Raw genomic sequence first — 12,672 nt, 5'->3', positions numbered from 1 at the left:
TGTGTGTTGGGGGTGGATGGGATGGGGGGGGGGACGGTTACTCATTGTCCATAAAATCTTATTTACTTGATAATAAAAAAGAAATGTAGTTCCCTTCTGGGACTGCATCAACACTCAACAGACTCTTTTTTCCGAGAAAGGTAACATTTGTATACATCACCCGAAAAAAGGGTGTGCTGAGACTTGCTCTTTCATCATTTGAAGTCAGTATCAAGCAAAACAATAATTTCATTATGAGATTTCCTGCAATATCTTTTGAAAAGCCAAGGGAGGTAAAAGTGGTAACTCCATAAAATAGGAGAATCTCCCAGCATCAATAACAACCATAAGAGTTGAAAACTTATAACTATGTACTACGCAGCGTAAGTAGTGAGGAAAAAGAGATAAACCTGCTTGTACATATCATCCTCAGCAAGCCTAACCCGCAACTGCTGTTCCAAAACTGCCTGGACAACTTTTTTCTCATCATTATCTCGCAGTCTCTCAGCCATCAAATAATAACCGTCACGAGCTAGGTCTTCGTAGGACTTCCCAAATTCCCTGAAACGGTTAGCCCACCGAAACAGATCGCGTGGAGTAATGAAACCATGTTTTCCAGCAAAAATTTTAGTACTCTGCCTATGCAATTGCAATTCCTTCATGACAGCAATCATTTTCCTAGAATAGCTTTCTGGAATTTCACACCTATTGGTCAATATTGTGCTCAACTCATCTTCTGGAATTTCATCGACATGGATCTCCACGAAACGGTTGCGAAATGCTCGTGACAGAATTTTACGTCCACCATATAAGGTAGGTGGATTCTGAGTGGCAAACAACATGAAGTTTGGGTGTGCTCGAACAGTTTCACATAACTCAGGGACGAAAAGCTCTCTATTATCATCTAGCAACCTGTTCAAAGCTTCTAACACATCCGATGGGGCAAGGTTAAGCTCATCCAGAACTATCCAATGACCGTTTCGAACCGCCTTAACAAGGGCACCCTCATGAAAGACAAGCTTCCCATTTGCATCAGTGACATAGGAACCCAGGTACTCCTGTAGATCAGTGTGTTCGTGGTTATTGATCCTCACAAACTCATGACCGGTTATTGCAGCAAGATACTGGACAAGGCTCGTCTTTCCACTAGATGTTGGCCCCTGAAGCAGAACTGGGTATCTTCCAACAAATATGGCACGCGCCAAGTTTCTAATATGCTCCTTGACGCTCTTGGTCAAAACATAGCTCTCTGTCAAATCATCAGACTCTGAGTTTCCTCTATCTAACAAGTAGGCATCAAAGGAGATCTGTGGAGGTATTTTTCCCTCTAATAAATATACAGTAATCAATTGGTTCATTAATTTAGCACTTGGTACATCTAATGCAATCAGAAAAAACATACAAAAACCATCATAAAGGGCTTTTGCAAGACCAAAAGTTCTCTTCGCTTTTTTTGTGTATTCTAGTGCACGGTAAAGAGACCTTAAACTATATTGGGGCTTCTGGTTAGCACCATCCTGTAATTTATCATCAGATTGCTTCTTGGCTGCTTTATAGAACTGCACAATTTTACTAACTAGTTCTCTATTTGAATGATCCTCATCAATAAACTGACTAATAAACAAAGAAAGGTCTTCATCATCCAACAAATCATCAACAAAATATTCTGTAAATCTGCACCTTAACGATACGGGCAAGTCTCTCTTCCCAGCATCAGTTGCAGGATTCATGCAGGCAAATATGCGGAAGTTCGAGTGTCTATTTACATAATCAACATCACCCCTTTCAGTCAAACAAAGAGATCCAGTCTCTTCTTCAAGTACACCGATAACTCGCTGCAAGGTCTCCGGAGGAGCCAAGTTCACCTCATCAAGCAGTATCCATTCACCATTCTTAAGTGCAGAAATAAAAGCTCCTTCTACAAAAGAAAATATCATTCCACCAGTAGCACCAATCTGCATACGCGCTTTATCTAGCTTCAGGGAAAAGGTTTCCCAAGCCTTTATCAGTTCATCACCTAAAGGTCTCTTCCGCTTTGTACCGGACCCAGATCTTCCTATTTCAATTATCTTTCGGACACCTTTCTGAAATCCACCTAATAACATCTTCCAATTCTTTTCAGAAACAAACTTTCTTAAACGTACAAGAAAATCTCCATTCTCCTGAAACAATAGATTGTAATATTGGTTAAGCAGCACGAGAAAAACATTCAGAGAAGTAAAATCTCGAAAATTACCTTGGAAGAAAATGTAGTAGTAAATAGGTTCTCAAACTCCTTATAAAGGGGTATACAGATGAACTGAGCATCAATTGGTTTGAATCCACCCAACAAGTCAGCTATATCACTTTGCTGACTCAAATTCTGCAAAATAATATGTCGCTCAGTGAGGCTGTTAAATGCAAATTTAAATCTTATTGTTCATAGATCTTTATCTAACATACCAGGACTGTAAGTTTTTGACCAAGTCTCGAAGCAAGACTCTGTACAAGAGTGGTTTTCCCTGTACCAGTTTCACCCACCAAAAGAACTGGCTCATTATACTTAACAGAGCAAGCTATTCTCTCAAGAACGTGGATTAAATTACGAATCTCAACGAAACGCTTCTTCTCTTCCCAGGTCTATAAAAATCATAAAGAATTCAGAAACGGGCAAAAGAAAATATCAAGATTTATAAAAAAAAAAACGAACAAAATAGTTCAGAAATTTCACTCACAACCCTGTGGTTGCGCTTAAGAACAACCCTCCCAATACGTAGCTCAGACGCCAGTTCCTGCAGAGCGTTGCAAATAAGAAAACGAAGCTGATATAGCATTGAAAATATCACATTACAAAATACCAAATACCTGAATAACAGGCCTATTAATGGGATACAAAGTCTCCACGGATCCTACTGACCACATTTTAGCTATCTCTTTCACTACAGCCAACCGTTTTTCAGCTGTTGAAAAGGCAGCAAAGATGTCTACAGCCTACAAAGTCAAATCACCAACCTTTTTAGCATAACTGAAATATTTAGCAAAGAAAGATGAAATGAGCATAGTTATCATGTTAGACCTCCTTATATATGTTTTCACGTGCATAAGCTGAAAGACCATCCCCGCCAAAATGAAAACCTAAACCTGCAATTCTCTTGCACCATTTGAGGAGATCCCTGCAATTGATAAGCATGGTTAAAGCCGACAATATTCTACAGATTCAGATGATGGGTTGTGACAGAGCTTACCTTAGTGAAAACCTTCCATGAGAACCTAGAAAGGCACCATTTCCAAAATGACATCGTACTAGCTCATTAACTCTATCAAATGTTCCTGCAAGATGCAGACACAGATTTAAATAGATATTGTAGAGGTAGACAACCTATCAAAAACAAATAGATCTATCATACCAATAAGTTCTGCTGTCAGAGACTCCAATTCTGGATACCACTTGTTCACAATCTTCAGCAAGTCCTGATGATTTGAAGGTGCAATCATTACTCTCCGCCAAAGCGCACTAACAGAACTCTTACCTATTAAAGAACAATGCCACTTTCAGCTAATAAGGGAAAGTAACCCAAAACAATGAGAAGGGTAAAATAGATAACAAGATCTACATTTTCCAATAAAGTGAAGTCCTATTGACATCAATAACATAAACAGCAAAAAAATAGTATCGGTACCATGGCCAAAGGGTCATTAGAGACATCTCACCTTTAACAGAAGCTAGAAAAAAAATTGAAACATTCTAAGGACAGGCTTGTAGTTGTCATATACCGTAATCTTGTCAGTTCAAATTTGGAGCTTGCCTCCCTCAAGGTTTGACAATGCTGCCAACAATTGGAAAAAGACTCACAATCGTTGTTGAAAAGCAGACCGTCCAAAGACACAAGTGACTAACACAGTAGTGAAGGTATCTTGGAAAGTACTTTGAGAACTTCGAGGACCCAAACCCACTTCTACTTAAATTTTATCTAAGTGCCAACATGTAGGAAGAAAGTCGACCAGTTTGAGAGGCTCTCAAGCAGCAAAAGAAGTTCACCTACCAATTATCAGAAAAACCAAAGAAAAACTGCAAATACAGAATCTATTTCTCACCAAGCATCGAAACCATAAGTGTGTGCTGATATTTACAAATAGGGTGAGGAGGGGGGCACTAACAGCAGATTCCAAATACTAGCAAGTAGGAAAAAATCACACACATATAAGCAGAATGTTAAAAAAAGTGTTAGGTACATACAGAGTGGATAAGAAAACCAGAATTTATGAGTCATGATACCAACCTTCCATAGATATATCTAGCTTAGTGCTTGTCATCGTGGAAAATAACCGAAAACCTTCATGGACCCGGATTCCCTGCAGTGGTTCATACGTATTGGTGTTCTTTCATCATTAGAGTAATATGCACAAGAAGAAATATAGCATTTCACCAATCAACTTGTGATGCTAGGATGCAAGGACCAATCAGCAAATGAAGGCCAAAAAAGGGCCTAGCTTTGGAAACAATAAATCGCAGTGGCAAACAGCAACATCATCTATTTAACTAACTAAACTGCACGGATACAGAAGAATGAAATGCGCACACTGTCTCTAAACATGGATTTGTCAAGAAATGCAATATGAATAATGATGGCTAAAACACTACTGAATATGTTCCTTACAGGAAAGAAATAGTTACCACAAGTTAGAAAATTACAAGTTGTCCAATCAATGGGAACTTGGAAAGAAAAAGAATTTCACTTATATTCAGATGTAAAGACTACAGAATATTATTGACTTGTCTTTCCCTACTTGAGCAATGAACAGTTCAATCATCAAAGTGGTCACTCAAAATCACTATCAAATTGATTTAGATGTGCATAAATAAGCATAAATGTTATTAAGAGATGCACAATAGCACTCCATATAAATGGTTGAAATTTACAAAAAAATTCGAACAACTAATTAACTTGAAATAAAACAGATGTTTCCAAGAAGCTAGTTGAAGAGCTATACAAAACTGCACAAAAAAACAGTAGGCCACCGCTTTCCTTCATAATCTGCTTTTAACAGATTGTAAAGTCAAAGAGAGTAAAGATATTACAACCATAAACGTATCAATCTAATTAGCAAATTCAGACAAAGCAGCATGCAGTCAAGAGCAACAAAGGATAAGCATGATAACACTAAATCTTCAAAAACAGGCAAAGGTAACATTGCAAAATACCTCTCCATGCCCAGTGAAGAATGAAGTTGCGCCTTCTAACAGAGGCAATAAGATGCATTGAACATCAGGAGGCGCTTTATCGACATCCTCAAAGACAACCCAGAATCCATTGGAAACAGCCTGCACATCATAATAATCATCACTCCATGACAAGGTAGGAATAATGAAATACCTATTGATTTCTCGAACGAGTATGAAACCTGGGTAAGTGAACCAGGCTGCCATCTGAATTCACCAGGTTGCTCCGTACAGACATAAGTGCCAACTAACATCTTGCCATCAACTTGCTCATCCATGTGAAGGAATAGAACTGTATTTTTTAAAATGTATCAACAAGAAAACAGCAGGCACAGACAGAACGAACCAAGAGCTTTTTCAAAGCACCATAAGCGAAAGTGTTGTTAGCCGTTAATGAAAGTGTATGGCTAGATGATCATACTCATTTGTTGTACAAGTACACATTCAAACTTGGGAATCAAATGTCTATCCAACTTAAGATTTTGAAAATTTTATGACAATGGATAAATCAATTCCAAACCTGAATGTCAACTGAAACTTATATCGAGTGATGGTACCACGTTCAACTTGTGAAAGATATAACGAGTCTTTTGCAATATATATGTTCAAGAATGTGAAAACAACTGTGTTCCTCAAATTGTGCCATATCAACAGTGGACTAATAGTCCAATACAAAGTTCGATAAACATAGAAGAGAAAGTGAAGGACAAAATGAAGAAAATACATGGGGCATGTGTTACTAAATCTGGGGAAGGGAAATTTTAAAAATGTTAAGGTTCCTTCCCTGCTGGTTATTGGAGACTTGGGACTTCACTTGGATTGAGGTATTTATGAATCTATGAGATGCAAATTAGCTACCCTATCAGATGCCACTTCAGTACAGTTTAACTAATTTTGACTTCATGAACAGAAGCTTAAACCACATTTAGCTACATTAAGGCCACGTTAGATTTATTTTTAAGATTAAGATGTTTGAATCTCAATATATATTATGAAAACAGATACCATTTGCATATGTAATATTATTTGCAAATCAATTTTTGGTTTACAACTTTGTCCATTATTTCAACTTAAAAACTTGAAATACTGGCTTGAAAGAGTATTTCCAGTGACATAATGGTTCACTCATAAAACTTCAATTTCAACTTCCAAATGCTATTTTGTAACTTCAATCAAATACTCAGTCTTTTCAACTTCACCCACATTTTGTCCAAATGGGTGAACTCCAAATCTAAACACTATAAACTAAAACTGCTTGTTTTTTATGATCCATCATTTAGTTAACAACTAAAAAGTTCAAATAATATGACAGTTAAATACCACATCCAGAAAATATTCAAGAAAATCTTTACTTACATATTAAAAAATGTTTCTCTGATGAAGCACACTCTTAAAAGTTAATAGCAATGTTGGTTGTGAGTTGCAGGAGATTTATCTATCTATCTGTATCTCTTCGTGTTCTATTATTTTGGTTTCTTCCTCTCAACTAAAACCATGGAACTGCTCTTCCTAAATTGCTCGAGGCCCAGTAGTAGGCTAATGAGGCCTAATTTGTCTCCCTTTACTCTAGGCTCAATCATATTAACCTCACTTCAAAAAAGACCGGAAAATGGAGGGGGGGGAAACATCAAATCCAAGTGCAAGTCCCAGAACCATGTTATACACACGGAAGGCCGTTAGAGAATGTTACACTTGTTTCTCATCGATTGTGCAAAAGGGTATTCGAAGGAGTTTAAATAATCTTGGGCTACTCTGACCTATCACCTTATGGTTTAGCATCAGATGCTTAAATTCTTTCATAGAGTTAATTGGTGGGGGTGGCCAGTTTTGGGAACGGATTGGTGAAGGTGGAGCTGGTTGGTGGTGCTAGTGTGATGGTTCTGGTTGGTTGATAATGTCGGTTGTACGGTCATCGTGATGGAGGTGGGGGTGGCTACAGTGGTGCGCAAATAAAGATGATTAACGGTGGTCGTGGACTGGTGGTTGCCAGTAGGATGTGTGGCGAAATCTGGAAGTGGAGTGGATAAAGCAGTGGTTAAAGGCTTAAAAGCACATCTTCACATGAATCATTGACTGAACGTCCTAATGAGATCGGATGGATCAAACTAATTTAGAAAAAATGTGTGTAGTTGTAAAAGGAAAAAAGGTAAATGCATTTACAAGGCTGAGATCCGAATAATTCAAAAAAGGAATATAATAAACTTAATTATTCAAATGGATGCTACCATATTTTAAAATACTTTAGGTAGACTTAAATTAACCACATAAAATGATGGACAAGAGCACACTAGACTCTTTCCATAGATGTCAATGTCTTAAACAAACAATAACAAGTAATTTAACCTTTTAAAATATTAATGACTAGTTTATGTCTTTTTGACTTTTTTACATCCCTCTGGTCTTGGAATCGAGATACACTAACTTTACAAGCTCAACCAAACATCCACAGCCAACAATCAAGCAACAAAAAAAACATATAAAAGATATACATATGTTATTGATGATTGATTTTCACAGGGAGCAAAAACAACATACCCCGACCCCCATGAAGTTCGGCTAACTTTGAAATCAATGCAGTTTTTCCAGCACCAGCAGGGCCATATAGAAGAACTGGCCACCTCTGACTAAAAGCCAGAAACACCATCTCATAACCCTTCTGCATAGCAGAAGTCAAGATGAAAGGTTTCCCACAATCCCTGCATGTTTTTTTATGAATCAACATTAAATGCTATTAAGGTAACAAAGCAGCAGCGTGGAGAAAGAAATCCAGAAAGTGACAGGTCTATGATATAAAGGATCTCAAAGACCGCGCTTTGTAACCACCCACTTCCCAACTACCCCCAATTGCTGAATCACCAATGTAAATGCCGACTTTTAAACGCATCGACAAGCAAATTATCACAGAGATTGCTATTTTTAGGACTGCTCTTACCATGTCACCTTCTTGTCCCCCGACTTTAACAGTCCATTCTCCAGAATGGTTGAGGATGGAACTGAAGAATCAAAAGGTGAAGATTGTAATGAACGACATTGGTTGTATCCCATGCTTCCACCAGTTGAGTCACAATTACTTTCGCGCGGGGATTCTAGGTACCAGGCTGCTTTCTCCAGTGCTACATCCTGACAATATTCTTCCCAGCTGTGAATTTTGAAACATCAATTCAAACATGAGAAACGTATGAGAAGATTCAGATAAAAAATTCAATAAAAGGATGAAATGCTGCATATCATAATTCAAATCTCGGCATGGAAGAATAGCACGAATCCAGTAAAAAGGAAAAACATACGCTCTGAAGTCAAGATATTATTCATATCACGAATCAGAGCATTAACCAAGAAATTAGCAGCATCGGATATCAAATATCTAGCTTTGATTCCAATAGCCTTTTCAAACTAAGGATTTGCTGTGACTTAAATCAAGCAGTTGATACACTTATCTCTTTAAAGAAAAGAACATTAAATCAATGAACTAGAAAGTAAAACTTACCGCAGTAAACAGGAACAAGCTTCTTGAGAACAGAGATTGAAGTTTGCTATCGCTCGATCATTTAACTTTAAAAGTATTGACAGTATTCTTATCCCACACCATATTATGTCATGCGCGCTTCTATTTGGTTCTTCATTTTTACCCAAATAGAAATCATGAAACTGACTTATATTGTCCAAAAGGCAAGACCAGTCCCACATTGTAGAAAAAACTTCAGGCTCTGCTAGAAGGAGACGATATGAAACTCGTATTGCATTCAGCAAACCACCCCCATCCTAATAAGAGAATAGTTAGGCAGCTTATAAAATTTGTCATGCTAAATTGGGTTGAAATAATACTTGTACCCAAAAATAGAGAGAAGAAAACCGCAGAAAATAAGGAAATTTTGAATGGGATGGAGAACTCATTACCACATTGTTAAGACTAACAGAAACTTATCGTCATAGACTTGCACAAGACAACGAGTTTACAATAATAATTAGGTACTCAATTTAACTCCTTAACTCAGAAAAATGTGAAAACAATCTATAGCTCAATAGACCACCAGAATCGATCTCTAGACTAGACTCCAGATATACAAAATCTTAAGCGCTTACTCTATAGACCATAGGTAAGTTTTCGGCCTGTATTGTCACACACATACCTCATTACCAGCAAGGGTTGCAAAAAAACATTCAATGATAACAACATTTGAAGCAAAAAATGACTATTAGAACAAACTCACTCCAGCGCTATTATGGTTGCAACCATAATATTTCTCGACGAAGGAGTTAATGCAAATATCTATTGATGATAGCCCGTTTCCACAAAGAAGTCCAATCCTATTCTAAGAAACCTAAATAACCCAAGTGGTACTACACATCACTTGAGAGTGGTCTCTCATCTGGCAAATGATTTGACAAATGCAAGTTCACCTCCTATCACACTCATATAAATTATAAGCCTCAACGGAAAAAGAGGAATGTGGAATGGAATAGCCTAATAACGCAAATGTAACCGCCAATGATAATGAGATACTAGATGAAGTTTCTCAATGATTCCATGAATGATCTAATGATGATTCTTGTCTAAGTGTGTGACCAAATTCTTTTGCATGGTCAAAACAGATGAAAATTCTATGTGCTGGTTGTGTGGCAGTGAGACTCGAACCTAAGATCTCTGTGTGTTTGGATATCCTGTTTAAGTGTGCGACCATCTTATCGAGCTAAAGTTGTAGTAAACACATTTTTATTTACTAAAGGGAAAAAGATTAAAAATGCCCTTAATGTTATCATAAATAGTACAAAAATGTGCCCCTTCCTCCTATTAGATAGGGGATGCCTTCAGCGTTTTATTAAATCTAAAAATGCCCTTTTTAAAACGCACAATGACATGGCAATTGATAAGTCATTTAATGAAACAAATGGCTTCATCTTATTGGTCCACATAAACTTTTAAACCCAATTTAACTACCCAACTCATCCTAGCTAAAAAACCCAAACCCACCCAATAATACTCATACCCGAGGTCATGCCACACTCATCTATCAATTCAAAATTGGTTTCATATTAAAACTGTGTAAAATCAAGAAAGAACAATATCCTCAAATTTCGGTCATTCCAAGTTAGAATTCACCAATATCCTCAAAACTCAAGACCAATCTAACATCTACAATCTGGTAGAGGTATAGCACGACCAAGCCGTTGCATTGGAGGAAGGAGAAAACAAAGGAGAGGGATGCATCAAAAATTACCTCTTAAGGACGAGACAGGAGGAAGACAAATTCAGAATGAGAATTACATAGAAAATTATGGAGCAAAAGTTCGATATTAAGAAGAAAAATACCAGAACAACTGCCTCGATAACTGATTTTCTCTGTCTAATCCTTTCAAATGGAGGGGGAGCAAACTCAAAATAACCCAAGACAGACCTGCGCCAAGGAACACATGTTAGCTGTTACTCTAACAATTGACACAGAAATGCATTAGCAATTTATAGGTATGCAATATTATCCTCGATTACCACAGGACAGCTAAATAAAAAATACTTAATAAGGCATCCATATTCCGTATGATACATAATAACAATGTTCATTTGATTCCAGAACCAAACAGAAGAAAATGCTTTACCTCAATAATGAACGAACCAAATCATAAGCTCTACAAAAAGCAAGACAAGCTAGCTCATGAAGTTTCAATCCCTTCCCTCTTTTAGCATAAACATTAATTATATGAATAGTATCTTCAATATCTAAATCTTCAACTTCTCCACGATCATCTTCTTGGTCTACCTCCATCAAGTCCTCACCCTCATCATTGTTGCACCTCAAATTTGGTACCAAACTAAGCAAGGAAACAGCTCTGTCCACAATTCTCCGAGCTAGAGGGCGAAAACATCCAATTAAAGGGATTGTATACTTCGGATGTATCACAATTTCTCCCACAGCATTCACCACTTCTTCTTCTGTAACTTTATCACCCTATCAACAATAAAAATTGAAACTTTCATACTCAAAAATGATACTTAACACAAAAAATAGTTAAATTTGTAAGATTTTCAGTACCTTGTTTAACAAGTAATCGAATTGGGATAACGAAGCAAGTTCAGGGCACCGAGTAAGGAACCTCTGCAGCTCATAATCCACACGAAAACTCCCATCAAATGACATTTTTTCTGAGTACATATATGAATTGAAACTTAATTAGCCTCTTTCAAAATCAATTTTTGTATCTTCTGAGTTCTTCAAAGATGCTACAGGTGAAAGGAGAAGTGTGAAGGTGATAAAGCTTTAGCAGTAACTAGGGTTTAGGGTTTAACAATTCTTATTTTGCCGCTTCAGTTTTAATTTATATGTTTCGAATTGGGTTGGTTTAAGTATTAGGGTCTGCGCGAAATTGTAAACTATGCCACGAGGGTATAGAGGGCTGCGCATTCGGTTCGGTTTCGATTTTTTTATTTTATTTTTTCAGTTTTTTTTTCTTTTTGAATATTTAAGTTTTTAAAAAAAAAAAAAAAAAAAATTGCACCAAACCGAAATTATGTTATTACGGTTCGGTTGGATGTAAAAAGAAAAGAAAAAACAAATACATGCTCTGCTGGTGGCCGGTCGGCTGCTGCTGGTCGGCTACTTCTGGTCGCGGCGGTCGCCGGTCGTCAGCGCCGGGAAGTGGGAAGGTGACGTGCGGCTCTGAAAATTCTGAGAAGTCGACCTAAAGTAGGAAAACTATGAAAAAATTGAAATTTGACTCAAATTGTTGAGAGCTGGCTTAATTTTGTTAATATTAATAATCTATCTATATTTTAAATATTTTAATTTGTGTGTGTTAGTTATTTTCAATTAAAATTGAAAATGTGAAAAAAAAATTAAACGTATTTTTTTAGGATTAGAGATAACAGTTTCTATCCTTTTTATTTTAAAAATTACTAAACGTACCTTTATTATTTACATTTATTTAATTATTTTAAATTTTGTATTTATTTCAAATAAATAATCAGCAATTCTTTTAATTTGTTAAAAATGCAATCAATTTTAAGAAGAAGAATGTTAAAAATAAACTTTTAATTTGTTTTTAATGTGAAAATTGGGAGTTCGAAATTTTTTTAAACTAATAACATTTATCAATTAAATTCATTTTTTTAAATATAAAAATAAAAAGTTCCAAGTAGTTACAACAAAATTTCCATCAAATTTGGCTTAGAGATAAGTTTGAATTTATTTTCAATTAAATTAAAATATATTGAATGAAACACAGTAAAGTTTTAGCAGATCTTTAAAAAGAACATGAACGGTTTAAATTCTTACAAAAAATTTATAAATAAATTTAAATTTGAGTAAAATTGAAACACACATAAACAATTTGCACATCTCTCTAACAATTGTGTTCACTGTTCACAGTAAAAAAAAAAAAGGGGTACAAAAGTGAAACTCTTTATATATACTATATTCTATTCTACTTATATATATATATATATATATATATATATACTTATATATACTTATATATAAGAGGGAGTTTATGATGGGACA

General features: G+C 36.2%; 1 protein-coding gene across 3 annotated transcripts in view; it reads right to left on the bottom strand.

Annotated features, from left to right (window-relative positions):
• The window catches only part of LOC102600731 (midasin), a 53,669-nt gene extending 42,201 nt beyond the window's left edge, over positions 1-11,468 (bottom strand). For 2 of the 3 annotated variants that reach the window (XM_006358946.2, XM_015314212.1), the window contains exons 1-17: positions 11,209-11,468; positions 10,775-11,124; positions 10,491-10,575; positions 8,667-8,941; positions 8,112-8,318; positions 7,715-7,875; positions 5,362-5,471; positions 5,162-5,281; positions 4,239-4,311; positions 3,366-3,488; positions 3,204-3,288; positions 3,035-3,131; positions 2,824-2,949; positions 2,694-2,750; positions 2,422-2,598; positions 2,216-2,341; positions 390-2,141 (exon numbers count right to left, since the gene is read on the bottom strand). In XM_006358946.2, the coding sequence (XP_006359008.1) occupies positions 390-2,141; positions 2,216-2,341; positions 2,422-2,598; positions 2,694-2,750; positions 2,824-2,949; positions 3,035-3,131; positions 3,204-3,288; positions 3,366-3,488; positions 4,239-4,311; positions 5,162-5,281; positions 5,362-5,471; positions 7,715-7,875; positions 8,112-8,318; positions 8,667-8,941; positions 10,491-10,575; positions 10,775-11,124; positions 11,209-11,328 (4,044 nt within the window). In that variant the 5' untranslated portion in view covers positions 11,329-11,468. The remainder of the gene's footprint in view (positions 1-389; positions 2,142-2,215; positions 2,342-2,421; positions 2,599-2,693; positions 2,751-2,823; positions 2,950-3,034; positions 3,132-3,203; positions 3,289-3,365; positions 3,489-4,238; positions 4,312-5,161; positions 5,282-5,361; positions 5,472-7,714; positions 7,876-8,111; positions 8,319-8,666; positions 8,942-10,490; positions 10,576-10,774; positions 11,125-11,208) is intronic. The other variant, XM_015314213.1, reaches the window with a different exon arrangement.
• Positions 11,469-12,672: the final 1,204 nt, after the last annotated feature.

This window comes from Solanum tuberosum, unplaced genomic scaffold (genome assembly GCF_000226075.1).
Source record: "Solanum tuberosum cultivar DM 1-3 516 R44 unplaced genomic scaffold, SolTub_3.0 scf00285, whole genome shotgun sequence".
Lineage (NCBI taxonomy): Eukaryota > Viridiplantae > Streptophyta > Magnoliopsida > Solanales > Solanaceae > Solanum > Solanum tuberosum.
Note: the sequence above shows the minus strand (reverse complement) of the source record. Positions and strands in the feature narration are given on the sequence as shown.